At 50.1% G+C, this 27,340-nt stretch overlaps 1 protein-coding gene and 1 long non-coding RNA gene across 7 annotated transcripts in view; both read left to right on the top strand.

Annotated features, from left to right (window-relative positions):
• Nucleotides 1-1,394: 1,394 nt before the first annotated feature.
• On the top strand, nucleotides 1,395-5,177 carry LOC123382300. Its single transcript, XR_006590490.1, has 3 exons — nucleotides 1,395-1,547; nucleotides 2,113-2,179; nucleotides 3,794-5,177. It is a non-coding gene; the product is annotated as an uncharacterized LOC123382300 (long non-coding RNA).
• A 3,876-nt stretch (nucleotides 5,178-9,053) lies between these two features.
• IZUMO2 (IZUMO family member 2) overlaps nucleotides 9,054-27,340 on the top strand; it is a 31,486-nt gene continuing 13,199 nt past the window's right edge. For 2 of the 6 annotated variants that reach the window (XM_045046192.1, XM_019818507.3), the window contains exon 1: nucleotides 21,772-21,945. Coding sequence is in view for 3 of the 6 variants with exons in the window: in XM_003997475.5 (XP_003997524.1) it covers nucleotides 9,116-9,347; nucleotides 9,562-9,636; nucleotides 13,208-13,294; nucleotides 13,524-13,544; nucleotides 15,052-15,132; nucleotides 18,323-18,449; nucleotides 20,016-20,058 (666 nt within the window). In the remaining 3 variants the exon portion in view is untranslated. Of the gene's footprint in view, nucleotides 9,348-9,561; nucleotides 9,637-13,207; nucleotides 13,295-13,523; nucleotides 13,545-15,051; nucleotides 15,133-18,322; nucleotides 18,450-20,015; nucleotides 20,123-21,771; nucleotides 21,946-26,191; nucleotides 26,317-27,340 lie in introns of those variants that run through there. The other 4 variants (XM_003997475.5, XM_023245579.2, XM_006940960.5 and 1 more) reach the window with 4 other exon arrangements.

Raw genomic sequence — 27,340 nt, forward strand, 5'->3', positions numbered from 1 at the left:
ATGGAGGCTGAGTCTTGATCGATTAGAATTTCTTTTTTTCTTTTTTTTCTTTTTTTTATTTTTTTTAAATTTTTTTTAACATTTATTTATTTTTGAGACAGAGACAGAGCATGAACGGGGGAGGGGCAGAGAGAGAGGGAGACACAGAATCGGAAACAGGCTCCAGGCTCCGAGCCATCAGCCCAGAGCCCGACGCGGGGCTCGAACTCACAGACCGCGAGATCGTGACCTGGCTGAAGTCGGACGCTTAACCGACTGCGCCACCCAGGCGCTCCTAGAATTTCTTTTTTTAAATAAACATTCAAAAAATTAAAGAGAGGTTAAAGAAAGGCAGGAAGGCAGATAAAGGAAAAGCAAGTCAGGGAAAAGGAGAGACACAGAAAGACCGAGGTCCAGAGATGGGAGACGGAGACCAGAGGCAGGGAGAGGCAAAAAGAGAAAAACCTGAGGGACCAAGTTTGAGGAAGGGGAAGGACAGCCGGGGTTGGAGGTGGGTGGACAGCCTGGGAGAGAAGGTCGAGGGAGCAGCTGTTTGCAGAGAAGCGCTGGGACTGGGGAGGGTGCTGGGTGTCCTGGGGAGTCCTGGCCCCAGAGGCCACCTGCAGCTGAAATTTGAGCAGAGGTGGCATGGTCCCCCTCCCCCCACCCCAGAGCAGGTGACTGGACGCGGAGAATCTGGTGGGTGGGTGTGACCGTGCTCTACCCGTGGGTGTGAGAAATACCCCAGAAGACAGGTGACCGGCCCCACCTCATTCTCGGAGTGACACCCAGGCCCAGGCCGGGGTGTGAGGGTGCGTGTATGTTGCACGCGGGTGCACATGTGCTATTTACCCAGCAAATAGCACTGCATGTATTTATTTTTAAAGCTTTTTTTTTTTAACTGTCAAATATAATGTACATCCAGAAAACTACATAACACATAATGTACGAGCAAGCCAAGTGTCTGTCGATGGATGAACAGATAAACAAAATGCGGTGGAGTATTTTTTAATGTTTGTTTATTTTTGAGAGACAGAGCATGAGCAGGGGAGGGGCAGAGAGAGAGAGAGGGAGACACAGAATCCGAAGCGGGCTCCAGGCTCCGAGCTGTCAGCACAGAGCCCGATGCGGGGCTCAAACTTGTGAACCGTGAGATCATGACCTGAGTCGGAGTGGGATGCTCAACCGACTGAGCCACCCAGGCGCCGCATCATCCAGTGGAATGTTAATCAGCTTTAAAAAGGAAGGAAATTCTGGGGCGCCTGGGTGGCTCAGTCGGTTAAGTGTCTGACTTATGTCATGATTTCACGGTTCTTGGGTTCGGGCCCCACATCTGGCTCTGTGCTGAGATGGAGAGCCTGCTTGGGATTCTCTCTCTCTCTCTCTCTCTCTCTCTCTCTCTCTCCCTCCTCGGCTCTAGCTCAAAATAAATTTTAAAAACTTTAAAAAAAAAAAAAGGAAGGAAATTCTGATACCTGCTCTAATACGGATGAACCTTGAAGACATTATGCTGAGTGAAATCAGCCAGTCACCGAGATACAAACACTGCCTGATTCGACTTACATGAGGTACTTAGAGAAGTTAAATTCATACAGTCAGAAAATAAAATATTGGAGGCCAGGTGCTGAGGGGGGCGGGAATGGACAGTTAGTGTCTGATGGGTCTGGAGACCGATGGGGGTGGCGGTCACAAGTGAAAGTATTTAATGTCCCCGCACTGGCCGCCGAAAGATGGCTAAAATGGTAAATTCTCTGTTGTGTGTTCGCAATTTTGCAAACCATAGATCAGATCCTGTCAATCGATTATCTTTCCTCTAAGAATAAAATGTACAATTGATTTGATTTTTTTAACTCCATTTTGTTTCTTTTCATTTTTTTTTTAATGTGTATTTATTTTTGAGAGAGAGAGACAGAGCATGAGCATGAGCAGAGGAGGGGCGGAGAGAGAGGGAGACACAAAATCTTTGCTATGTCAATGGAATCTTGGATCACGTCTCCTTTCTGTGGCTTCTTTGGCTTGGCCGCGTGTAAGAGATGCTTCCAAGATGGTGAGCCATCTGGAGGCTATTCCAGTGCCGCGCGGGGTGAATGAACCGGATGAATGTGACACGGTGGGATTTTGTGTTGTTTTTAGGATCCAAGGGTTTATTGCCACGAATGCAAAACATGCCGACAATGAATTGCGTTCACAAAAGATCAAGGTAAAAACCACTCCACATTTCCGCAACCGTCCATGAAAGCAGTTTTGGTCTAGCGGTTGAAACGGCCAACCTTGGGGGCGCCTGGAGGGCTCAGTCGGTTAAGCCTCCCACCTCGGCCTAGGTCATGATCTCGCCCTCCAGAGTTCCAGCCCCCCCCCCCAGCGGGGCTCCCCGCCGCCGACAGCTCGGAGCCGGGAGCCCCGCTTCGGATTCTGTGTCTCCCCCTCTCTCTGCCCCTCCCCTGCTCGCGCTCTGTCTCTCTCTCTCTCTCTCTCTGTCTCAAAAATAAATAAGCATTAAAAAAAAGAAAGAAAGAAAAAAAAGAATATTTGAAATACTTTAAGAACCGTAAGCTGCTACACGTGATTTTCACACTTGGTCCCTAGAACACTAAGGAACAGGAACGCGCTTTTACTCATCTACAAAAGCACAGCGCGTCTATCCAGGGAGTCTCCCGGGGACGGACACTGGGGTGGTTTCCGGCTGGGGATCAGGACGCACCGCGTGGCCGCGGGCGCTCGCCGGCCGTGTACCAGGGCGGACGTGTGCACACACTTGGGCACCAGTGCGCCCTGGCCCTGACGAGGGATCCTGGCAGACCGTTTCCAGAGGGGTTGTCCCGATTTATCCTCGCACACCAGCGCGTGAGGACCAGCTGCTGCTGGTCCCCAGCGCTGCGGACCGGAGAGGGGGCTGGGCCCGGCAGTCGACGGGGGTGGGGACAGCACCCCCACCGCACCCCAACCTCTCCCGCTCCCACCCCGCCCCCCCACCAAACCGCCACCTGCCCCTCCCCCACTGCACCCAAACCCTCTCCCGCCCACCACTCCCCACCAGCCCCTCCACACCGCACCCTAGCCCTCCCCCCCCATCACTCCACCACTCACCGCGTCACCACACTCCACCCGCACAGCACCCCACCCCTCCCCCCCACCGCACCGCCTCTCCCCCACGGCACCCCAACCCTTTCAAACCCACCATTTGCCCCCTACCTCGCCACACCGCACCCCCACTGCACTCCCACCCGCTCCCACCCACCGTACCCTGCTCCTGCCCACCCACCGGCCCCTCCCCCACCCCAAACCTCTCCCACTCACCACTGCCTCCCCCCTTCCCTGCACCCCACCAAAACCCCCACCCGCCCCCCCTCCACGGCCCCCACACCCTCCCCAATCAACCCAACTTATACCTCCCCTCCCCCACCACACTCCCACCCTCCCCCTAACCGCCTCACCTGCCCCTCCCCCACCGCGCCAACACCGCACCCCGCATCCCACCCCCACCCAACCCTGGAGCTGTCTTCTCTGATTCTGCCTCCTCCTCTGGGCCCAAAGCCAAATCCCTCCAAACCGTTTCCCTGGCATTCTTTCCCACCAGCCTCACACCGACGCCAAACCGGGCCATCAGCGTGGCCCAGCAGGGTGCCAGTGACCTCATCTCGGCTGCCTGGCCCCACTCCCGCTTCTGTCCCTACCAACGCACCCCAGCATGAGTGGCTCGACCCTGCTAAGCCTCATTTGCCACATCTGTCAATAGGGATTTTTTAAGCCGTGTGCTGCTGATTTAATGTGCTAAAGATTGGCTTCATTTAGACAATACACTATCTTATGTCAGTTGCTTTTCCAGGTTCATGGAGCACCGTGAACCCTCTGAAAATATTCGGGGAGCAGTTGCAGCTTTGGGGGCAGCGGCAGTGTGTGCATAACACATTTGGGGACACAGTGGAGCTGGCAAAGGCATGGATCCCGGATCTGGACCGCCTGGGTTCAACTCCCAGCTCTCCGACTAACCGGCTGTGCCACCTGAGAATAGTTACTTAACCTCTCTGGGCCTCAGTCTCCCCGTTTATCCACGGGGGTCAAAACAGCACCTGTCTCACTGAGCTGCTGTGAGACTAAATGAGTTGATGCGTGTCAAGCATGGTTGGGACAGTGCCTGGCATGTCGTAAGTGCTCAATAAACGTTAGGTGTTGTTTTATTCGTTTTAATTGTTTAATCTTTTCGGGAAGTTTATTTATTTTGAAAGAGAGAAAGCACGAGCAGGGGAGGGGCGGAGAAGGAGGGAGAGAGACTCCCAAGCAGGCTCTGCCCTGTCAGCGAGCAGCCCCACACGGGGCTGAAACCCACAAACCATGAGGTCGTGACCTGAGCCTGAATCGAGAGTCTTGAAGCTTCACCAACTGAGCTCCCCCAAGGTGTTGTTTTCTTACTTCGTGGGATCGTTGTGAGAATTACTTGAATTAAACATGAGTATCTAGAATAGCGTGTGGCACTTGGTACAAGCTAAGGGGGACCAGAGTTCACTGTCCACTAGCAGAGTTTCCGCCACATGTCCCATAATGCCCCTGAGCCTATGGGACATTTAGGGAGCCTTCCCAAGGCCACACAAACACACCATCATTCCACCATCTGGCTGCCTGTGGTGGTTTTGGAATACATCCACAAATTCTTCCCTTCGAAGGGTGGAGACTAATTCCCTTTCCCTTGAATGGGAGCCAGACTCGACGGCTTAGACTCGATGGCTTGCTCCTAACAGATAGAACATGGTAGAAATAACGGGGTGTGACTTCTGAGGCCAGGTTACAAAAGACATTGCTCCTGGGGGCGCCTGGGTGGCTCAGTGAAGTGACCCGCTTCAGCTCAGGTCCCTTAACCGACTGAGCCACCCAGGCGCCCCTATACTCCTTGTTTAATCCTTGGGCCAACTTGTAACGTAGGGACTCTTGTCACTTCATTTTACGGATGAGGAAGCCATGGCACAGAGAGGTTACCTAATGTACCTGAGGCCACCCAGTAATTAAGTGCAGGAGCTTAATGATTAATTCATTCAAACGCAGGCAGCCGGACCCACCCCAGCAGTACCCTTAACCACCTGGTTCACACAAAGCCAGTATTAGTTGTATTTTTAATTTTTTTATTTACTTGTTTTCAGAGAAAGAGCACGCGAGCAAGCGGGGAAGGGCAGAGAGAGAGGGAGAGAGAATCCCAAGCCGGCTCCGCACTGTCAGTGCAGAGCCCGACGCGGGTCTCAAACCCGCGATCCGTGAGGTCGTGACCAGAGCCGAAATCAAGAGTCGAACACTTAACCGACTGAGCCACCCAGGCGCCTCAAGTTTTATCTATTTCTTAGTTAACTCCGCTCTGCACTCCCACCCACAGTCTTTTCCTTCCCTGCCAGAGCTCCCATTCTGTCCTGCTCATGTGAATCCTTTTGTTTATAGGTGTTCTTCCACCCTGCACATTCTTGGAGGGATGTATGAATCTTTCATTTATATCAACAGTATTGGGTGGTAGTTCTGGCTCTGCTCCTTACTATTTTCACTTGGGTCCGTTCTCGGTGCTTCCTGCACAGCCTAGTCCATTGCTTCCTGTGGCTGCAGAAGCCTCCACGCTGCACACTCCAGGGCCACGTCCTCGGTGATGGCCACCAGGTTGCCTTTGACAGTCCCATCATACACAACAACACTGTGGTTGGGGCACCTGGGTGGCTCCAGCAGGCTTCAGACTTCATCTCAGGTCATGATCTCACGGTTGGTGGATTCGAGCCCTATGTAGGGCTCTGGGCTGACAGCTCAGAGCCTGGAGCCTGCTTTGGATTCTGTGTTTCCCTCTCTGCCTCTCCCCTGCGGGTTAAAAAAAATTTTGTTTAAATAAATAAAAATAAACAACACTGTGACGAACAGCATGCTTCTGGTGGGCGAGTTTGAGAACTTCTTGAGCCTCTCCACCAAGAAGAGTGGAATTGCTGGGCTGTGAAATCTGCGGATGTTTAATTTAACCGAGTTTCGCCAAAATGCGCTTTAACGTGGCTGGATTATCAGAGAAATAAAACCGGTTCTGCTTCCTGATTCTTCCCGCCTCCGACCCGGACCTGAGGCTTTGGTGCTTAGAAGCTGTGGCGTTTACAGCCTTGGTTCTCCTACCTTTGTTTTCCACCCCGTTCTGACAACTTCTTAGGGCGGACGGCCCCCTGACTCGCTGCGTGCATGGGGCACGGGGATGGGAGAAGAGGGAAGGCCTACAAGTTTCGTATCTCCGCTCTCACCTCAAAGTATGGTGTCCGCGGCAGTAGCTACGATTTTAAGTGGCTCCTTCTGGGTAGGCGAGAGCAGCAGGAAGTCATGGGTGAGACTCAGGTCGGGGAGAGGCCTTGCACTCGGGTGTGAGCTCCCCCTTGTGGTCTGATAGCCCATTACACCTGGTGTGATTCCCCTGCACCAACCCTGGCTAATCACATCAACTGAAATGGTACCTATTGGACACCATCTTTAGGCTAGACCAGCGATGTCCAATTGAAACGAGTCCCACATGTAATTTCAAAATTTCTGCTGGCCATGTTAAGAAAGCAAAAAGAGGCAGGTGACTTAATTATAATATTTTATTTAACTCATACCCAAAATGTTATCATTTCAACCTGCAACCAATATAGAAATTACTGAAACATTTTGCTTTTTTGTCCCCTTTGGTACCAAGCCTTTGACACGTTCTCGGGATAGCACATGTCAATTTGAACACTAACTCTTATCTAAAAACACTTGATCTCTATTTAGATTTCATGATATTTACTGCTGAGGAAGCCGAGTCACATAGTCAAGTTGTTCCAAACATGTTGAAAGATTTCCCAGTAACTGAACTGAGAATCCATTTTTAAAAATCTAAGTGTAAGTCAATTACAATTAAATAAACTTAAAAGTTCAGTTTCGCAGGGGCCTCTCCGTGGCTCAGTTGGTTAAGCCTCCAACTCTCGATTTCGGCTCAGGTCATGATCTCACTGTCATGAGATCGAGCCCCGTGTGGGACTCCAAGCTGAGTGCGGAGACTGCTTAGGATTCTGTCTCTTTCTCTTTCTCTCTCTCTGCCCCTCCCCTGCTCTTGTGCTCTCTCTCTCCCTCAAAAACAAAAACAAAAAATCACACCTCATTTCAAGTGCTCGACAGCCACATGCGACCAGTGGCTTGCACGCTGGAAAGCACACACATTGGTTCACACCATGTCACCCTTGACATAAGGCAGGTATATTATGACTCCCCATTTACACGGGAGAAAATTGAAGCCCAGAAAGGGAAACTGACTTTTTTTCATTTTTCTTTCACTCAAAAAACACTTATTGAACATCTATTGTATGCCGGGTTCCTTCCAAGGGGTTAGGGACATAATGGTGGACAAAATACACATAGTTCCTGGCCTCAAGGGCTTTGTTGGATGATACGTGAGGAAGACAAAAAAATATTATCGGTTGTAATTAACGTGAGGACAGAAACCAATAGGATAATGAGTTAGTGGCAAACTATGGCCCCCCCACCCTAATTATTATTACATTTCTACATGGTTGAAAAGAGTCAAAAGAAGAATAATATTTGTGACATGAAAATCCTATGGAATGTACATTTCAGTGTCCATAAATAAAGTTTTATTGGAACACAGCCCACCCACTCATTTCCACATTGCAACCTGGCCTTCAAAAAGTGTGCTGATCCGTAAAGTAGGGAACGACAAAGGTTGACGTGCTTTATAGGGGGTAATCTGGGAGGACTTCTCAGAGGAGGCAATATGGAAGTGGAGGAGTTAGGAGGCATTTGGGAGGGTTGAATCAATCAAATCAATGTTAAACGTCCTGAGTGCAAATTTTACAACTCTAGATATTCTAGATACCTCCTATGAAAGGAATCAGACAGTATGTGTCTTTTTGTGACTGGCCTATTCCACTTAGCCTAATGGCCTCAAGGTTCATCCATGTTGTAGCCGGGCAGAATTTCCTTCCTTTTGGGGACTGAATAATATCCCGTTGTAGGTATATCCCACATTTTGTTCACCCATTCATTAGTCAATGGGCACTTTGTTCGCTTCCACAGTTTGGCTTTTGCTAATAATGCTGCTGTGAGCATGGGTGGACAAATATCCCTGAGCTCTGCTTTGAGTTCTTTGGGGTATATACCCAGAAGTGAAATTTCCAGATCTCTCTAGATTCTTTTTTTTTTTTTTTTTTAATTTTCTGAGGAACCTCCATACTGCTTTCCATAGCAGTTGCTTACATTCCCACCAACAGTGCACAAGGGTTCCAACGTCTTCACATGCTTGCCAACACTTGTTACTTTCCGTTTTCCTGATAAGTAGGCATCCTAATAAGTGTGAGGTGGTATCTCATTGTGGTTTTGATTTGCATTTCCCTGTTGCTCAGAGATGTTAAGCATTTTTTCATGCACTTATTAGCCAGTCGTCTATCTTCTTTGGAGAAATGTCTGTTCAAGCTCCTTGCCCATTTTTCTCTTTCTTTCTTTCTTTCTTTCTTTCTTTCTTTCTTTCTTTCTTTCTTTCTTTCTTTCTTTCTTTCTTTCTTTCATTTTTTAGAGCAAGATAGAGTGAGTGGGGGAAGGGCAGAGGGGGAGAGAGAGAGAATCTTAAGCAGGCTCTACACCCAGCACAGAACCTGACCAGGGCTCGAGCTCATGTCTGTGAGATCGTGACCTGAACCAAAATCAAGAGTTGGACATTTAAATAACTGAGCCGCCCAGGCGCCCCAGGACTGCGTCCATTTTATTCAGTCTACCTCCAGCAGCGGCTGCTCCACTGCAATTTGTTGAACAAATGAGTGTAAACTCCATGTGAACAGAGACTGTTAGCCTCTGCTGCATATCGGGTGCTTAGAACAGGGCCTGGCACATAGCAGGGGCTCAAAAAACACGGGTTGCGTGAATGAATGTAAGATCCAGGAGGGCAAGGCAGAGCTCTCTGTTTTTCTAGACTCTCTCCCTAGCTTCTAGAACCTTGCCTGGCGCATAGCAAGTGCCCAGCAAACAGGTGCCTGAGCACAGAGTATTTCCACGCCCGCCCCCCACCTCCTCCCTGACCCCGCCCCCACCTCCTCCCTGACCCCACCCCTGCTTGGGGGGTGGGGCCGGCCAGGTTCTCTCTCCAGGACGTCACAAAGGCCCTGCCATGCCTCTGGCCCTGGCCCTCCTGCTGCTGCTGGGCTTGAGCGGTCCCGGAGGCCGGGGCTGCCTGCAGTGTGACCACTCGGTGCAGGAGGCCCTGAGCCAGCTGCGCTTGGCCCTCGTCCCCAAACGCTTCCATCAGGAGCGGCTGCAGGCCCGCGCCCGGGCCCTGCTGCTGGGCATGGAGGGGCCTTTCTTCCGGGACTACGCTCTGAACGCGTTTGTGGGGAAAGTGGGTGCGTGCCGGAGAGGGGAGGGTGCCTGGCACAGAGGGGGAAAGGGACACGTGGGGGGTAGCGAGGCTGGGGTGGGGAGACAGGCGCTTTGGGGACCATAGTCCCCGAGAGGGGAGGGTGGGACCAGTCCTGGAGGAAGATGGGGGGGTGGGGTGGGAGATGTCCCTTGGCTCTCTGAGGGACCCACTGGAATTTCTTCCCCTCTTGCCCCCAGGGATAGATCACCTGGAACACGTGGCGTCCTTTATCAAGAACCAAACGAGCCACTTAATGGTTAATCCTCTAAAAGGTAGGCGCTAAGGGGGAAAGCCTTATCCCAGCCCCCTTCCCCGGCTTCCCTTTCCACAGGTCCACCCCGCCTCTCCTTGATATAAACAAAACAGAACACAACAAAATAAAAACGTGCATATAGCCTTCGGTGTGTGTCTGGCAGGATTCTAAGTGTTTTATTCAAAAAAGTCGAGGACAGTTCATCACCGTGGGCACAGCTGTGATCTGCCCTTTACAGAGCCAGAGACTGAGGCTCAGAGAAGTTAGGTGACTTGGCCAGAGAACACAGCTCAGACACTGCAGTGCTAACCCCCTTTCCGGTTTTGTGGTCAGTGGCCCCAGGGGGTTGGTCATTCGAGGGGCTGAAGGTGAGGTTTGCTTTCTTCCCCACGCTTGTCAAACTGCTGTAGTTTTCCATTTCTCTTCCTTTCTCTTCCCTCCATCCGTTTTTTTTTTTTTTTTTTTTTTTTTTTTTTAAGAGGAACCTGAACACCAGAACACTGTTGTCCTAAGCTGGGGGGGGGGGGGGGTGGGCAGGGAATTAGGTCCTCCTCCCATAACTTTGAGAGAAGCGTAGCCAGCAGAGCAGAGGCCCTGAGGGTAGATTCAAAGCCTGGCTAACCTTAAGCAAGCTATTTAACTTCTTTGTGTCTCAGTTTCCTCATCTGTAAAATGGGAACAAAGCCAGGCCAAAGGTAAGCGCTCCACAAATGCTAGCTAGTAAGATTCTTAGGCCGTGCCTAGCCTCTACGCCTACGGCACAGGTTGGCAAAATACAGCTGGGGGCCAGATCGGCCAGCCCCCTGTTTTCGTAAATAAAGTTTTATTAGAACACAGCCACACCCTTTCATTTACATATTGTCTACAGCTGCTTTTGCCCTCCCAGGCAGAACTGAATAGTTGTGACAATGACCGTCTAGCCCTCAAAGCTGGAAATATTTATTATCTGACCCTTAACAGACAAGGTTTGGAGCAGGAAGGCTCGTTAGAACCCCCCAGAGAACTTTTAGGACATTCCAGGGGCACCTGCGCGGCTCAGTCAGTTGGGGCGTCTGACTCTTGATTTCAGCTCGGGCCATGATCTCACTCATGAGATCGAGCCCTGTGTCGGGCTCTGTGCTGACAGCACGGAGCCTGCTTGGGATTCTCCCTCTGCCCCTCCCCCACTCTCTCTGTCTCTCAAAATAGATAAATAAATATGGGGGGGGGAATAAAAAGATATGGGGTGCTTGGGTGGATCAGTCGGTTAAGCATCTAACTCTTGGTTTCAGCTCAGGTCATGATCTCACTGTTGGTGGGTTTGAGTCCCTCGTTGGGCTCCATACTTTCCAAGCAGAGCCTGCTTGGGATTCTCTCTCTCTCTCTCTCTCTCTCTCTCTGCCCCTCCTCTGCTCACTCTCTATCTCAAAATAAATAAACTTAAAAAAAAAAAAGAAAGAAAGGGGCACCTGGGTGGCTCAGTCAGTTGAGTGTCCGACTTCAGCTCAGGTCATGATCTCACAGTTTGTGAGTTCAAGCCCCGCGTCGGGCTCTGTGCTGACAGCTCGGAGCCCAGAGCCTGCTTGGGATTCTGTGTCTCCCTCTCTCTCTGCCCTTCCCCTGCTCATGCTCTGTCTCTCTCTCTCTTTCCTAAAAATAAATAAACATTAAAAGAAAAGAAAAAGAAACTCACTTTTTTCAGTAGGGTCTATGCCCAACATGGGGCTCCAACTCATGACCCCAAGACCGAGTCACATGCTCTACCAAGTGAGCCAGCCAGGCACCCCAAGAAAGACGCTGTTCACAGCCAGGATATCCCAAAGGCCTGGAGGAGCCAAACCTTTTTTGGGGATGTACAGGGTTTGGACGACCCGGACCTCCTGAGTTAACCCTTTACTGCACAATATAATGTATCAAATGAGGACAAGTACTATGGAGAAAATACCGCAGGGACAAAGGGAGAGGAGGGGGTGCTAGGGGTAGGGTGGGGGCTGCAGTGTAAAGCCAGGCAGCCCGGGGGGAGGGGGGGCGTCACTGACCAGTCGACATGTGAGCAGGCCTGAAGGAGAGGGGTAGAAGGCCGCAGGCAGAAAGCGGTTACTACAAACCCCTGAGCCAGGACTATGTTTGGCATATTCACAGAACCTCAAGGAAGCCAGGGAGGCTGGAGTAGAAAGAGGGAGAGATGTGGAAGATGAGGTCCCAGAGGTAAGGGGGCGGGGAGGGGTAGATGGGGAAGAGGCTTCTAGGCCATGGTGAGGACTTTTGGCTTCTATTCCGGGTCACATGGGAGGGCTCTGAGCGGAAGCGGGATACGGGTGAGCTGACTGCGTCCCTGTGTCCCTCTGGCTGTGGAGGAGAGATTTGGGCAGGGCAAGGGGTAAGAAACTTTAGTGACGGCCCAGGCAAAGAGATGATCACGGCGGGAACCAGGGCGGTGGCAGGGGAGGGGATGGGAAGTGATGGGATTCCTGGATCTATCTCGGATGTTGAACAAACAGGCTTTGTTGACGTGCATGTTGACAAGCGGCACGCGGGGGTGTGGAGCCGAAGCGCCAAGGCTTTGTGCTGAGCCGTTAGAATCAGGTGGCTCCTGTCTCCTAAGGCGGAGAAGTCCTGGGGGTCGGGAGGAGGTTTGAAGGAGAAGATCAAGGTTCCGTTTGGGACTTCCTGAGTGGAAGGTACCCATCAGACATCCAAGTGGAGATCCTAAGTGGGTACTTGGCGACCTGCTTGCGGACTTTGATGAGGGTCTAGGCTACTGAACGAACGTGGGGGGCATCAGTGTGTAGAGAACGGCGCTGTCCGGTGCAAATATGATGGGAGGTGCACATGGGAGCCACACGTCATTTTAAATTCTCTCGTAACCACGTGTTGAGAAGGGTAAACAGAAGCTGGGGAAATTAACTTTTATTTTGTTTAGCCCCATGCCTAAATTACCATTTTGATGTACAACCAGCATAAAAATTATGGAGGTGTTTTATAGTTATTTGATTCATACCAGGCAGAGTGTGAGTGGCAGAGAGAGGGAGACACAGAATCCGAAGCAGGCTCCGGGCTCGGAGCCATCAGCACAGAGCCCGACGCGGGGCTCGAACTCACGAACCGTGAGATCATGACCTGAGCGGAAGTCAGACGCCTGACTGACTAAGCCACCCAGGCACCACACAGCATGTTTTATACTAACGGGATATCTCAGTTCAGGTCAGCCCATTTCGAGTACTCAATAGCCACGTGTGGCTCGCGGCCGCCATATTGGACGGTGCAAGATGCAGGTAACATACGAAGCCATGAGCCTGGATGAGGTCAGCTGGATGAAGGAGTGAGTGTGGACAGAGAAGACAGGAGAGTGGATCAGAAGAAAGAAAGGAGAGGTGGCCAAGTTCACCCTCCTACTCCTTACCAGATGAGGAAACTGAGGCCAATGGAAGGCCCACCGTGGATCAGGAGCTAAGTGCAGGACCTTCCGGGCCACGGATTTGCCCAGTGGACCTGAGTAACCGGTCTTGGTTACTCCTGCTGAATGAAAAGGAGTTTCCTCATCTCTTTGAAGCTGCAGACGGACTTACTGGGTGCCTCCACCCCACGAGGATCTCTCTGTCTCTCCTCAGATGGGCCTCTGCTGGAAGAACTCGTAGCTCTCAGGGGGAGAGTAATCAAGGAACTCAAGAAAGTCTTAAAATTGTACGAAGCAAAAGGTGAGGCATCTCTCTCCACCAAGCCCCCTGCCTCTCCCCCATCATCATCCCGTCCCCTTCTCCCACTTTTTCTCCCAAACTCTTTGCTCACCCCCCCCCCCCCCGCCCGGGACTCAGCCTTCCCTGCCTCTCCCCAGTATTCCCTGCTCTCTTCCCCCCCTGGTCCCTTCCCATCAAATTCTCGGATCGCTCTCCTGACTTCACTCACTTCCTCTCTTTTCTCTCGCAGCCTGCAGCCGCAAAATTTGCCGTGAGTCCTGGGTTTATCGTCCCTTCTCTACCCTCCTGCACCTCTTTACCCTGTCTCCCCCAAATCAAGCCCCACTATCACCTGCTCCATCCGGCGGTTCGTCCTCCTCCCCAAAGCTCTAGTTAGTATCCAGGGATCACTGATTTTTGAGGGATTGTGGAAGTGGTTGCAACCTGCAAAAAAAAGTATGTGGGGCGGGGGGGGGGGGGGAAACGTTAGTCTGATGGGATAGACCATGTCATAGTAACAAATAACCCCCACATCTCCATGGTTTAACGAAAGATTTGTTTCTCTCTTACCCAAATTCCATTGAGAGTTGAACAGTTCCTCCAAGTGCTGTCTCGGGGATACAGCCTGCACCTATGTTGCAGCTTCTTTTTAAAATTTTTATTTTAGAAAGAGCCCAAGCCGGGGAGAGGGGAGAGAGAGAATCCTGAGCAGGCTCCATGCTCAGCACAAAGCCCTCCCTGGGGCTCAATCCCATGACCCTGGGATTGTGACCCGACCAGAAATCGAGAGTCAGATGTTCAACCAACTGAGCCACCCAGGCGCCCCTCTGTTGTGGCTTCTTTTTTTTTTTTTTTTTAATTTTTTTTAACGTTTTATTTATTTTTGGGACAGAGAGAGACAGAGCATGAACGGGGGAGGGGCAGAGAGAGAGGGAGACACAGAATCGGAAACAGGCTCCAGGCTCCGAGCCATCAGCCCAGAGCCCGATGCGGGGCTCGAACTCACGGACCGAGAGATCGTGACCTGGCTGAAGTCGGACGCTTAACCGACTGCGCCACCCAGGCGCCGCTGTTGTGGCTTCTAAGGTAGCTTCAGTGGGGGAGAGAATAGAGAAAACTCCTACAGAGACTTTAATGGATTGGCCAGAATTCTGGTCATATGGTTGCAACCTACTGCAAAGGAGCCTGGGAAATGTAGTCTTTTCATGCGATAGGAAGTGGAGGCGACCGATCAATGAGCATCTAGCCAGTATATGTCACCAGGGGCTGCAAAACAGGAGTGTAGGAATGCAAACGTTCTATTTGTAAACACTTAATTAAACATTTGTTTAGTTAATCGAATGTCTACAAATGTTGGTCAACTGGACAACTGCAATTTAATTCAACTCTTCAATGATTATATATATATTTTTTCTTTAGAGAGAGAGAGAGCACGAACAGGGGAGAAGGGTAGAGGGAGAGAGAGAGAGTGAGAATCGTAAGCAGCCTCCACGCTCTGTGCAGAGCCCAACACGGGGCTCCATCCCACGACCCAGGGACCATGACCTAAGCTGAAATCCAGCCAGATGCTCAGCCGACTGACCCACCCAGGTGCCCCTACGTAAAATTTATTTTTAGTGCGAATCGGTGCATTGTGCTCAGCTTGCTTGGCTGCACGTGGACCCTCCAAATCCAGGAGAGCCAAGGGATGTCATGCCCTCTTTCCCCTCTGCCTTCCTGCTCTTTGCCGTTCCTCTGATACCTGCCCTCACCCCACTTCTCCCTTCCCTCCTGCCCAGGCTTGCTAAAAGAGGAAGTGTTGGACTGTTTACATTGCCAGAAGATGAGTCCCAGCTGTATCCGAAAAAAGTACTGTTTTGGTAAGCTCCTGGGGGGTGGGGGAGACAGGGATGCATGAGAGGTGAAGACAGCTGTGACCCCGCCGATACGGGTTTGGAGTTCTCCCACAGGGAGCCTTCAGCCCTGCACTCACCACCTGCTTACAGTGGCCCAGATGTCACTTCCACCTTCCGAAATTTGCGTTCCCCCACCGTGAAATAAGGAAGACTCCACTGTAACTTTATCTTTATTTATTCTTTTCTTAAACGACTTTTAAAATATTTTTTTAAGTAATCTCTACACCCAACGTGGGGCCTGAACTCACAACCTGAGATCAAGAGTCATATGCTCCACTGACTGGGCCAGTCAGACACCTGTAACTTTAAAATGTCTCGGGGCGCCTGGGCGGCTCAGTCGGTTAAGCGTCCGACTTCGGCTCAGGTCATGATCTCGCCGTCCATGGGTTCGAGCCCCACGTCGGGCTCCGTGCTGATAGCTCAGAGCCTGGAGCCAGCTTCGGATTCTGTGTGTCCCTCTCTCTGTCTCTCCTCCTCCCCCATTCATGCTGTGTCTCAAAGATAAACATTAAAAAAAAAAATGTCTCTACTGCCATACCTGGGGAGTCCAGAGGACCTGCTGAATTCACTCACTCACTCATTCATTCATTCAGAGATTTTTTAAATGTATCTTTCTGGCAGAGAGAATAGTACAGTGAGCCCCTCTATACCCAGCAAGCTTGAATAATCATGCTGGAACTTTTCACATGCTGTTCCCTCTCTGTCACACTATTCCTCTTACTCCCTCATTTTGATCAAGTCTCCAAGTTCACCACCTCAAACAGGACTCCCTGATCACACCCTCTAAAGGAGCACTTCCTATCAAATTATGCTGACGATGGACATTCCTCTATATTTGTTTCACTTTATTTATAGCTGTGGTATTTTTAAAAACGTAATCTCTATGCCCAACGTGGGGCTCAAACTCATGTCCCCAAGATCAAGAGTCACATGCTCTGCCAACTGAGCCAGCCAGGTGCCCCGCTGCCGTGGCATTTTGAAAGTATTCAAGCATTGTGAGATTTCACCCATAGTGTGCACCTCTAAAAAATAAGGATGTTTCCTATGAAACTACAATGCCATTCTCATACCCAAAAAACCTAGCAACAATTGTTAAATATCAAGTGACTCTGAGTCCCTTTTGCAACCTCCCTAATTGTTCCCAGAATATCTTTCACAGCTAATTATTTCCAACCAGGACCCAATGAAAGGACTTCTCATACTCTTCAATTATAGTTTTTTTCCACTTCTTTTTTAAAAAATTTTTTTTAACTTTTATTGATTTTTGAGACAGAGACAGAGCATGAAGAGGGGAGGGTCAGAGAGAGAGAGAGAGAGACACACAGAATCTGAAACAGGCTCCAGGCTCTGAGCTGTCAGCCCAGAGCCCGATGCGGGGCTTGAACCCACGAACCGCGAGATCATGACCTGAGCTGAAGTCAGCTGCTTAACCGACTAAGCCACCCAGGGGCCCCTATTTTATTTTATTTTATTTTATTTTATTTTATTTTATTTTATTTTATTTTATTTTTTACAAATGTTTATATATTATTTTTGAGGGGGGGGGACAGAAAGAGAGAGAGGGAGACTCAGAATCCAAAGCAGGCTCCAGGCGCCTAGCTGTCGGCACAGAGCCCGATGCAGGGCTCGAACTCACGTACTGTTGAGATCATGTCCTGAGCCCAAGTTGGATGTTATCCGACTAAGACACCCAGATGCCCCCCCCACTTCTTTTTTTTAATTAGGAAGAGTTTCTCTTGTCAATCCCCACCCACCCCCCCCGCCCCATGACACTGACCATTTGGAAAGAAGGGATTTGTCCGTTTGCTTCTTTAGAAAGGTGGTTAACTACAACAGATATTACCAGTACCCTGTAATGCCCCCAAACCGAGGATCAGCAGAACAGAGACAAGTGTCTTGTATTGCCCACATTTTAATGGGGTGAAGGGTTAACTAGGGTTTCTCAGCCTTGGCGCTACACACAGTTGGGGCTGGAAAATTCTTTGTTATAAGGGCTGTCCTGTGGATGTAGGATGTTCAACAGCACCCTTAGTCTCTCCCCAGCCAGATGCCAATAGTATACACCACCACCACCACCCCCCCCCCCCCCGCCCCACCAAAGTCCTAACAATCATTTCCAGTCTCCATACATTTCCAAATGTCCCCTGGGGCACAAAATTGTCCCCAGCTGAGAACCACTGCTAGACAATTACACGAAGGAATAAACGGATTAATTTCAGATAGCAAATGTGCACTAATGAAAACAGAACCATTTGATAGAAAGTGCCTGGGCGGTGGGGGGTGGGGTGGGGGGATGCTTCTTTGGAGGGTGCAAGTGGCAGGACCTCTCTGAAGAAGTGGTGTTTGAGATCTAGAGGAAGTGAGGGAGTAAGGAACAGTGTGAATGAGGGAGGGAACAGCAGGTGCAATGATCCTGGTCGAGCAACATGGTTGAGCAACAAGAAGGAAGCTAACGAGTGAAGATGGGGGTAGTAGCTAGCTAGTCCCATGGTGACCAGATTGTCTGGTGGACCACGGTGAGGACTTGGGCTTTTATTCTGAACGAGAGGCGACCTCAGGGAAAGCTCTGAGGGAAGAGGGAAGTGAGAGGGCTTAGGTGTTAATGGGCGCCCTCTGGGGGCCATGTGGGGAACTGTAGGGTGAGGAGAAGCGGGAACCAGGAGAGGCGCTTTGATGGGGGCTGGACCAGGTCGGGAGCCCAGGAGGTGGATCAGACTCTGGATCCACTCCGAAGGTGAGGCCAAGAAGCTCTGCTGGCAGAATGAAAGGCGGGGGATGGGGTGGGAGGGACAACTGGAAGATGCAGAATGGGACTCCCAAGGATCTTCACGGTTCCCAGCTAAGATGCAGACGACTGTCTTAGCGCTAGACTCTCGGCGGTCCCTGTGATGTGCCGTATAGACAGTCGGTGCCGCGAGGGCAGGGATGTTTGCTGGTGGGGTGCGCGGCAGTATCCAGAGCACCTAGGACGGCGCCTGGGGCACAGAATTTGAGGAATGGATGCCGTGGCGTCGGACCCGGGAGAGGGCAGGAGATGGGGAGGGAGGAGGGAGAGGGAGGCTCAGGTTGCCGGGGGAGCAGGTGGGTGTAGGTGCAAGGCCAAGGAAGGGCGATGACTTGGAAGTCAAGGTTGTCTCCCCACCCCACCCACCAGTTGACGGGCAGCCCCGCATGAGCCTGCAGTATGAGAAGGGGAGTGGATACCAGCAGCAGCAGGTGCTGTTTGGGGCCACCATCTCCGTGTTCCTGGCTGTCCTTGCCTTTGGGGTCATCGTGGCTTCGTAAGTCATCCCGGCCGTCTTCTGAGGCCTCCAAATGCCCCACTGGGCCCCTCAAAAACGGCACTGCCCTGGCTCAGTCCCTCTGTCATTTGGGAGTCCCCTGTGCGCTCACTTTATTATTTTTTTAACGTTTTATTTTATTTTTGAGAGAGAGAGAAAGAGACAAAGCACGAGCGGGGGAGGGGCCCAGAGAGAGGGAGACACAGAACTTGAAGCAGGCTCCAGGCTCTGCGCTGTCAGCACAGTTGGGGGCTCGAACCCACGAACTGTGAGATCATGACCTGATATATATATTATATAATATATATATTATATAATATATATATAATATATAATATATATAATATATATTATATAATATATATATAATATATATAATATATAATATATATAATATATATTATATAATATATATATAATATATATAATATATAATATATATAATATATATTAAACATTGTATTCCGTGACTGTGCTGGTATGAAGACAGATGTCATCCGAGCTGAATTCGTTGTTATATATTCTTCTTTATCCTTATTGTTGTGTTAATTTGTTTTCTCCTGCTTTGCAAAGTGGTTACATTTCCAGAGGCTCCAAGCACTGAGCCCGTGGGCCCAGGGGAGAAGAGGCTCTCGCCCTCCTCTCTGCCCTTCTGAGCGACTCCCTCACCTCGGCCTTCCCGTCGCCCCCGCCAGCCCCTCTCCTCTTCTCTCCGGCACCTTTTCTGTCAGTCTCTGCCTCCCCCTCCTGCCCCTCCCCCTCCTCTCCCCAGCACCTGGCGAGGAGAGTTAAGTCATGAGTGTCAGCTCTCACTGTGACCTTGTTCCGTGTCCCCTTCTCCCTCCCTCCCTCTCTCTGCCTCTCCCACGTGGCTTTCTCCGCCCCGGGCCCCCCACGTTGAATCTGTGCCTCTCAGTCTCTTTCTGCCTCTGTCTCTGAATGTCTCTCCCTGTCTCTGAGTCTCTGGCTCCCATCCCATCTGCCTTGCAGACTGTTGCCCTGTCAGCTCTCTCGGGCTTCTTTAAATCTCCCTCACTGTTGCCACCTCCCTTCCCCTCCCATCTCCCCTCTCTTTCTCCAGCCCCTTCCCCACCTCTCTCTCCCCTTCCCCCAGGTTTGAACCTCTCCCGCTGTCTTCACTCAGTCTTCACTTCTGTCTTGCTCTGTCTTTCCTTTTCACATCTCTGGATTTCCCATTCTGCCTTGAATCTTGTTTCTCCCCCACCCCCCCGCCCCCCGGCCCCAGCCTCTTGCCCAAGTTTTGTCTCGCCCCTCTGGCATCCTTGGTAATTCCTGGGCTTCCTTCCACCACCACCACCCCCCCCCCCCTCCATCTTCAGATGGCTTTTTCCTCATCTCCTGTCCCTCACCTCCTGTCCCAAATTTTCTCTCCTCCCTCCTCCGGTACCAACACTGATTGGCTGAGAACCCTAGAAATCCGCCCAGATACCCATGATGTCACCAAATAAGGCTGATGATTGGAGGGAAGTTTTGGGGCGGGGGACAGTTGACCTGGAGGGACTTGAAGTTCTGTTTGTAACCTCCAGGCTTTTTCTCTCCGACCAGGGCTGTTACTTACAGGCAAAACCGAAAACTCCTGCTGCAGTAGGGCGGTGGCTTGGGAGTTTGTAAGGGGAAAGGAAAAGAAGTTTAATAAAGTCTATGACAAATTCCTTAACGTCTCTGTCAGTTTCTGGAGGACTCACCAACTGGGTGCTCCCCAAGGGTTGGGGCCAGGTCTCACTCATCTGTAGGTACCAATTACCCTACATCAAAGCAGGAGTGATTTGGACCTTCAAGAGGAATGGACGGCCCATGATGAGGGCTTGAAAAGACAACCATTCGTACTCTGGGGAGGAATGCGTCCTAGTGGGACCCTCAAGGATGGTCTGGCGAAGGAACAGCAGTGGTCAATATAGAGAATACAGGTTCCGCTCCCTATCTGAACTGTTCAATTTTCACCCTCTGTGTCCCTGAATAGATTCAGATCAATTTTCATGTAAATCTTTTGCTGTCTGAACTCTTGCTTTTGCTAACCAAAGTAGGAAGCAAAGCCATTTGGATAATATAGTGTCCTTATGTTTCTGAACTTACTAGGAAAACTATTGCTATCTCATTCAGGATTTGGATAACGAGGGTGTTTGGTGGGAGGGATAGGGGTTGATAAGAAAGACCAAACGTAGTTGAAGCTCTGGTACCCAGCACAATGCTTGGCCCAGAGCAGGCTCTCAGTAAATATAGGTTGAGTAAATGAGGAGAATAGTGTTGAGGGGGAAGAGGAGGAAGCAAAAACTATATTGATCCGTACACTGAGGGCCTTTACATGCCAGGGAAAAGAGCTTGGTGGCTTTCCTCGGGTTCTGGGATTGGAACCCCAAATACTGTTTGGGTCGAGGAAGATAAAGTTAACACGGCAGGTCACATTCACAGAGGATAGAAAGTACTCAGCTCCATTCCATTGTGGCTGCTGTGAAATAACAGCTCAGTGTTTTCAGATCTTCAGAGTTTTTTGTTTTGTTTTGTTTTGTTTAGTATTTATTTTGAGAGAGCAAGCGAGCAGAGGAAGGTCAGAGAGAGAGAGAGGAGAGAGAGAATCCCAGGCAGGCTCCATGCTGTCAGCGCACAGCCCAACATGGGGCTCAATCTCACGAAGCTTCAGCGGATCTCATGACCTGAGCGGAAACCAAGAGTTGGAGGCCTAAGCGGCTGAACCACCTAGGTGCCCCAGATCTTCCGAGTTTTCAAGAGAACCCAGATAGTCAGATTTTTTAAAAGGTGAAATCACTCCATAAGCAGTGTGGGCAACTAATTTTTTCAGAAACTGAATCCCAACCCAAGACACGTTTTGTTACCATTATGAGGTGACAGGGAAACATGGGGGGCTGAGTGTTGCTTATATTTTTATGCCAGAGATTGGCGAACGAAGTTTTAAGTGTAGAACTAGCTCGTGGGACTCTAATGAACTACACTTCCCAGAATCCTCTCCGCCCCCACAACTACATCCGTTGCCATAGATACTACCAATCCACTCCAGTAAAAGGTAGGAGCGTGTGCTTTTAAAGAGCCGGACTCCAGCAATCCGTTGCCAAGATACCAATTTTGGCACATGCTCAGTAGAGAGCGCTTGGAATGGGGACGTTTGGGAGAGGTGGAGCAGAAGCTCCAACCCAAAGGATTCTGGAAATGGTAGTTTCCGGCCTCCTCTCCCTCTCCCCGCCCCCCCCCCCCCCCCCCCCCGCTGCCGGCGCAGGCGCACTTCTCTGAAGGCAACGGATCCTGGTCGCCTTGGTGACGTCGCTCCGGACACGCATGACGTCACCCTCACCAAGCGCCCTGGCGGAGGGGGTGGCGGGGGGAGCAGGGCTACAGCAGAGAAGTCAAAGATACTCGACCTCGCGTTCATTTCGTAAGCTGGTGTCCTGACCCAAGCGCACTCCGGCGAAGGCTCTAGCCTGGGAGTCTTAAGTTGGCAGTGTTGTTCACTCTACAAATCCAGGTACTCCCTTACCTTCCTCGGAACAGTGCACAATAAACGGATAATTAAATTGTGCAGAAATTATAGTGTGATGAATGCTCCAGGAGAGCACAGTCTGGGGCGGGAGAGACAGTTGTCAAATGATAACAGCGCAAATTATTATAATATCAGCGCTAGGTTTACTGGGACGGTCCTGTGGAATCCCTGGAGAGAGCAGAGTTGAGAGCTCCCGCCGGGCTGGGTGGGGAGAGGGGAAACGTTCCCAGCTTGTTGTAGGTACCGCCGTTTTCCAAGAGAGATAGAAAGAACGTTCCTGACAGAGGGAACAGCGCACACAAAGGTCAAGAGGTCGGAACTATTAATAACTTTTAAAAATAATATTTAATGTTGATAATATTGATGGCAAACATGAAGGTGGTGGTGTCTGTAACATACTGGTTTTTAAGTGTTTGTTTGTTTATGTTTGTTTTTGAGAGAGAGGGTGAGAGCAGGGGAGGGGCAGAGAGAGAGGGAGACCGAGGATCCAAAGCAGGCTGGGCAGAGTCAGCACAGAGCCTGATGCAGGGCTCAAACTCAAGAAACGCGAGGTCATGACCTGAGCCAGACGCGTCACCAAGGAGCCACCCGGGCGCCCCTATTTATTTTTGAGAGAGAGACAGAGCAAACGGGAGGGGGAAGGACGGGGGGTGGGGGGGGGGAGAGAGAAAGAATCCCAAGCAGGCTCCGTGTTGTCAGTGCAGAGCCTGATGCAGGGGTCAAACCCACGAACTGTGAAATCATGCCCTTAGCTGAAATAAAGAGTCCAACATTTAACAGAATGAACCACCCAGGCGTCCCTGTAACATTCTGTTTCAATGGCTTTACTTATATCAACCGATTCAAATCTCATTTATTTATTAAGGTAATTATTATCTCCCCATATACAATAGGGGAACGGAGGTATAGAGAGGTTGATGACTTTCAGTGTTACACAACGAATACGTGGGGTTAACCATTATGCTGTGTGTCCCTTGCCCCGGGGTCCTAGAGTAATTGATCCCTTACTACCTGCAAAGCACTGTGCTGATTGACTTCTATACAACATCAAATCCTATTGGACCAAGGCCCTACCCTTTTGACCTCATTTGATCTTAATTACTTCCCCAAATGCCCTACCTCTAAGTAAAATCAATTGAGGGTTAGGGTTCAATATACAAATTTGGGGGGACACAAGCATTCAATTATAGCACACTCCCATATCCCACCCTTGCATGCCAGCCACAAAGAGCTCCTTATAACTCTTTCTCCCCTCTAGGCTTCTGTTCGCTGTGTTCCCTTTGCTTGGAACAACCCACCTCATTCTCTGCCTTCATTGGTCACATTTGTGTCTCTTCGCCCATTAGTTCTTGGCTTCCAAGTTACAGCCAAGTTGAGACCTCCTCCAAAAGTCCTCCGTGATTGTCCAGACTGGGTTGAAGGCCCTCCTCTGTGTTCATACGTTGCCCTGGGCTATCTCCCATCAAGCACACATATTATTACACTAGGTCCTAATTACCTGTAACCATGTCTTTATCCTGTATCCTAATCCTAGCAATAGTGATTGGTCCAAGGGGTGGGCCCAGGATCCAAGAAGGACCAATCAGGACCCTTCCCTGGGATTGCTATATGAACTCCATTGCAACCGTGCTACTTGCATCAGCCAACGAAATGCAGATGAAAGTGACATATGTCATTGAGCTCATTTAACTTGCATGACCACCCAGTGAAGGAGGCATTGCTCCCCCACTTTAGAGACAAGGATACCTACAGGGAGGATTCAAGTAACCCATACAAGGCCCAGAGCTAGTTAAGGACAGAAGTAGGGCTAATGTCCATGTAAAAAGAGGACGAGACACCAGAGCTCTCTCTCCACATGCTCCTGTACCAAGGAAAAACCATAAATTTCTGTTAAGTCGTTCGGTCTATGGTATTTTGTTATGGCTGTCTGAGCTGACCAAGATAGAATGTCATGAAGCAAAGCAAGGCAGACTCCAGGCTCACGTAACTTCAGATACAGAGGGCGGAGGAAGGGCTGGATCTGCTCTGGGTGCAGAAAGACCATTCTGGGGGCTGTGTGTGAAAGAGCCTGGAGGGGAGACACTGGGGGGCCAGGAGGATTGGGATGAGACCGCAGTGAAGTTTTAGGATGTGAGGACAAGGCTTGAGCCGTGACCAAGTTCATGGGCAGGGAGAGGGCAGCAGGGCTGAGGAATCTGGCAGTAAGAAGAGGGGCTTCACTGGACTCTCTGTCACTCGTTGGGTCTTTGAGTGTTGGGGCTGCAAAAGTCTCTCTGGGGCTGTTTGACACATCTTCATGGGGTGGTTGTATGAGTTAAATAAGCTAATAAAACTCACTGCCTGTTGTCAGTAAGTGACAGCTATTCTCCTTCCGTTTTGCCCATGGTTCATCTAACTTTTACTCATGTGTACACATATATTTTACATCTTTACAAACATGAAGGATCTATAACTTTGAGATTTTTCTTCTTTTAACCTTCATTCGCAAGTGTCGCCCCATGTTACCGTGCAGTCATCATCATTATTTCAGGCTTGATAACATTTCATAGGCAGGATATACCTTTATTTAATCACTCCCCTGAGTCTATATAACTGAAAATAACTTTTTATTAGTTGGTTCTGATCGGAGATGGCCCCCTCCAAGTGACAATTCAGGGACCTAGGTTCCTCCCATCTTCACATAAGACTTCAGCAGAAGAAGAAAGACTGGGGAAGGTAACAAGTGGGAGGTCTGGGCATGGCATACGTGTCTCTTCTCTCATTTCATTAGCCAGAACTTAGTCACGTGACCAACCCGACTGCAAGGGCATATGGGAAATGTAGTCTAGCTGTGTGCACAGAAAGTAGGGAAAAGGCTTTGAGGAAGAGCTATTTGCCACACATTATTCTAATGAGGGATTATAGCGAAGAAAACCTAGGTGCAGAGAGTGGAAGAGAACTTCCCCAGATCACAAAGAGATTCAAATCTATCAGGCAAATTTTATTGGCACTAAAATCCAAATACCCCCCCCCTTTTTTTTCCATTAGATTTCTCATCATTCTTGTTTGAAAAGAGAAAACCTATTGTTTTTTTTTTTTAATGTTTATTTATTTTTGAGGGAGAGAGACAAACAGAGAGTGGAGGGGTGGGGGCAGAGAAGAAGGAGACACAGAATCCAAAGGAGGCTCCAGGCTCTGAACTGTCAACACAGAGCCTGATGCGGGGCTCGATCTCACAGACTGCGAGATCATGACCTGAGCCAAAGTCAGGCGCTCAACCGACTGAGCCACCCAGGTGCCCCAACCTATTGGTTTTTATTGATTAATTTTGTACCCAGTAATTTTACTTAATTATTTTATGTTTATCATAACATTTCAATAGATTCTCTGATTTCCAAAACAGCAATCATATCATATTCAAAGAAGGATGAAATCCCAGACTTCTCCGTTTCAATTATATACCCTTTCTTTCTCTTGTCTAACTGCACCGATAGTTTTTCCAAAAGTGGTAATGCTGGGTGGTTTGTTCTCTTTGGACGGACAGTTTGTTCTGACTTTCATGGGGAAGCTTTTGGTGTTTTAGCATTACGCCTGATTTTGGGTTTTGATTATATGTATATAATTAAAAACAAGGGAGAGACAAGTAACTCCTTAAGATTTTTGTCATTACTGTTCAAGATGGGCCCATTCTTAAGTATATTAAGTTTATGTAGAAATGATGACTACTGAACATTCTCAAAACCCCTTTCATATCCATGATTATATATTACTTTGTATAACAATTAGCAAATTATATAATAGCCCAATATCGAACCATCCTTGCATTCCTGGACACACGTCTTCCAGCTCCCACCGTAGGGGTCTATTTCCTATAGAGATGTTAGGTGACAGTTGACACTGAGGCAAACAGGGAGCGGATGCTCAGGGATATTGCGTAATTCAGTGACAGACTCAATTCATTCACCATCAGTTTAGATGGGGTGAACTTCCACGTGTCCTGTGGACTTCAGCTACAGGGGAAACTTGGGTTAAATGGGTTAAATGGACTTTGACGTCACCTCCTGTGGAGGGCAGTTAAAATGGGAATATTACCGACGGTGTCAGTACAGCCAGATATTTCTCAGTACCGGGTTCCCCCCGGCCCCGCATCGTACGCCCAGCCTCCATTTCCCAGCATTCCTCCGCCCGTAGAGACCTTAGGTCTGGAGGAGGGTGAACCCGCAGAGGTTCCTGGGAAATGTAGTCCAACTGCGAAGCCGCGTTTAAAGAACCAAGGTTTAAATAGTTCCGAGACCGCAACCGCGCAGGCGCATGCCGCGGCCCGCCAGAGGGAGGGTAAAGGCCTGGCCGTCCAGCGCCACCCACGGGGGCGCACAGGTGAGTCCCGACCTGGTGGCCCGGAGTCTGAGCTGGTGGGTGCGGGCCGTGCCAGGCAGGCTGGCGGGCACTCAGAGGCGGGTCCGAGTCGTGCCTGGGTGGGCGCTGTGGGCGGCGTCCCGCCCCCTCCTATCACTCTGGAGGGCGCCCCCCGGGCGCCTCTGCCCCCCGCGCCGCTTGGAGGATCTCAGCGCGTAGGAATTGGGCGCCTGCTGTTTGCCTGAAGTCAGGCGAGCGCGGTCTCCCCGAAGGGATCCTGTACGTTTCCTCACTTCGCAGGTCAAGAAACAGACCCTGCGGCTTCTCCCAGGTCCCAGGGGTCGGCCTGGGATCACACCCTGGGATGTCTGACCCGAAAGCCTCCGCGTGCTCCGCACAGTCACGCCCTCCGCTTCTGTCCTCCTTATCCTGAGCGTGTTATCTGGGTCTCTCATCACTTTCTGATCTCCCTGCCCCCCACCCCAACCCCCATTCAGCCCCCCTCTCTTTGTGTCTCTGCACAGCCCCCTTCCTCAGGAGTCTGTGTTTTGGTTTTGTTTGTTTTTTCTAGAAACAAGGCCATTTTCTTCCAAAACCGCAGCACCGTGATCTCATCAGGACACTAACATCGCTACAAACTATTAGCTAATCCACAGACCTTCCGATGCTGCTAATTGTCCCAGTAACGTACTCGATGGCAAAAGAAAATCCCATATCACACACCGCGTTAGGTATTAGGTCTCTAGAACAGTTAGTTTTTCAGTCTTTCTTTGGTCTTGATGATCTGGGCAATGCTGAAGATTATGGACCAGGTTCTTCTGGAATGTCTTTTAGTTTGGCTTTGCTCAGTGTTTCCTTGTGATTAGATTTCGGTTTGGCAGGAATACCTTAGGCGGAATGCCTTAGGCAGGAATACCTTATTTATTTTTGAGAGAGGGAGAGAGAGAATCCCAAGCAGGTTCCATGCTGTCCACACAGAGCCAGACGAGGGGCTCGATCCCACAAACTGTGAGATCATGACTTGAGTCGAAATCAAGAATTGGAG

Source organism: Felis catus, chromosome E2 (assembly GCF_018350175.1).
Source record: "Felis catus isolate Fca126 chromosome E2, F.catus_Fca126_mat1.0, whole genome shotgun sequence".
Lineage (NCBI taxonomy): Eukaryota > Metazoa > Chordata > Mammalia > Carnivora > Felidae > Felis > Felis catus.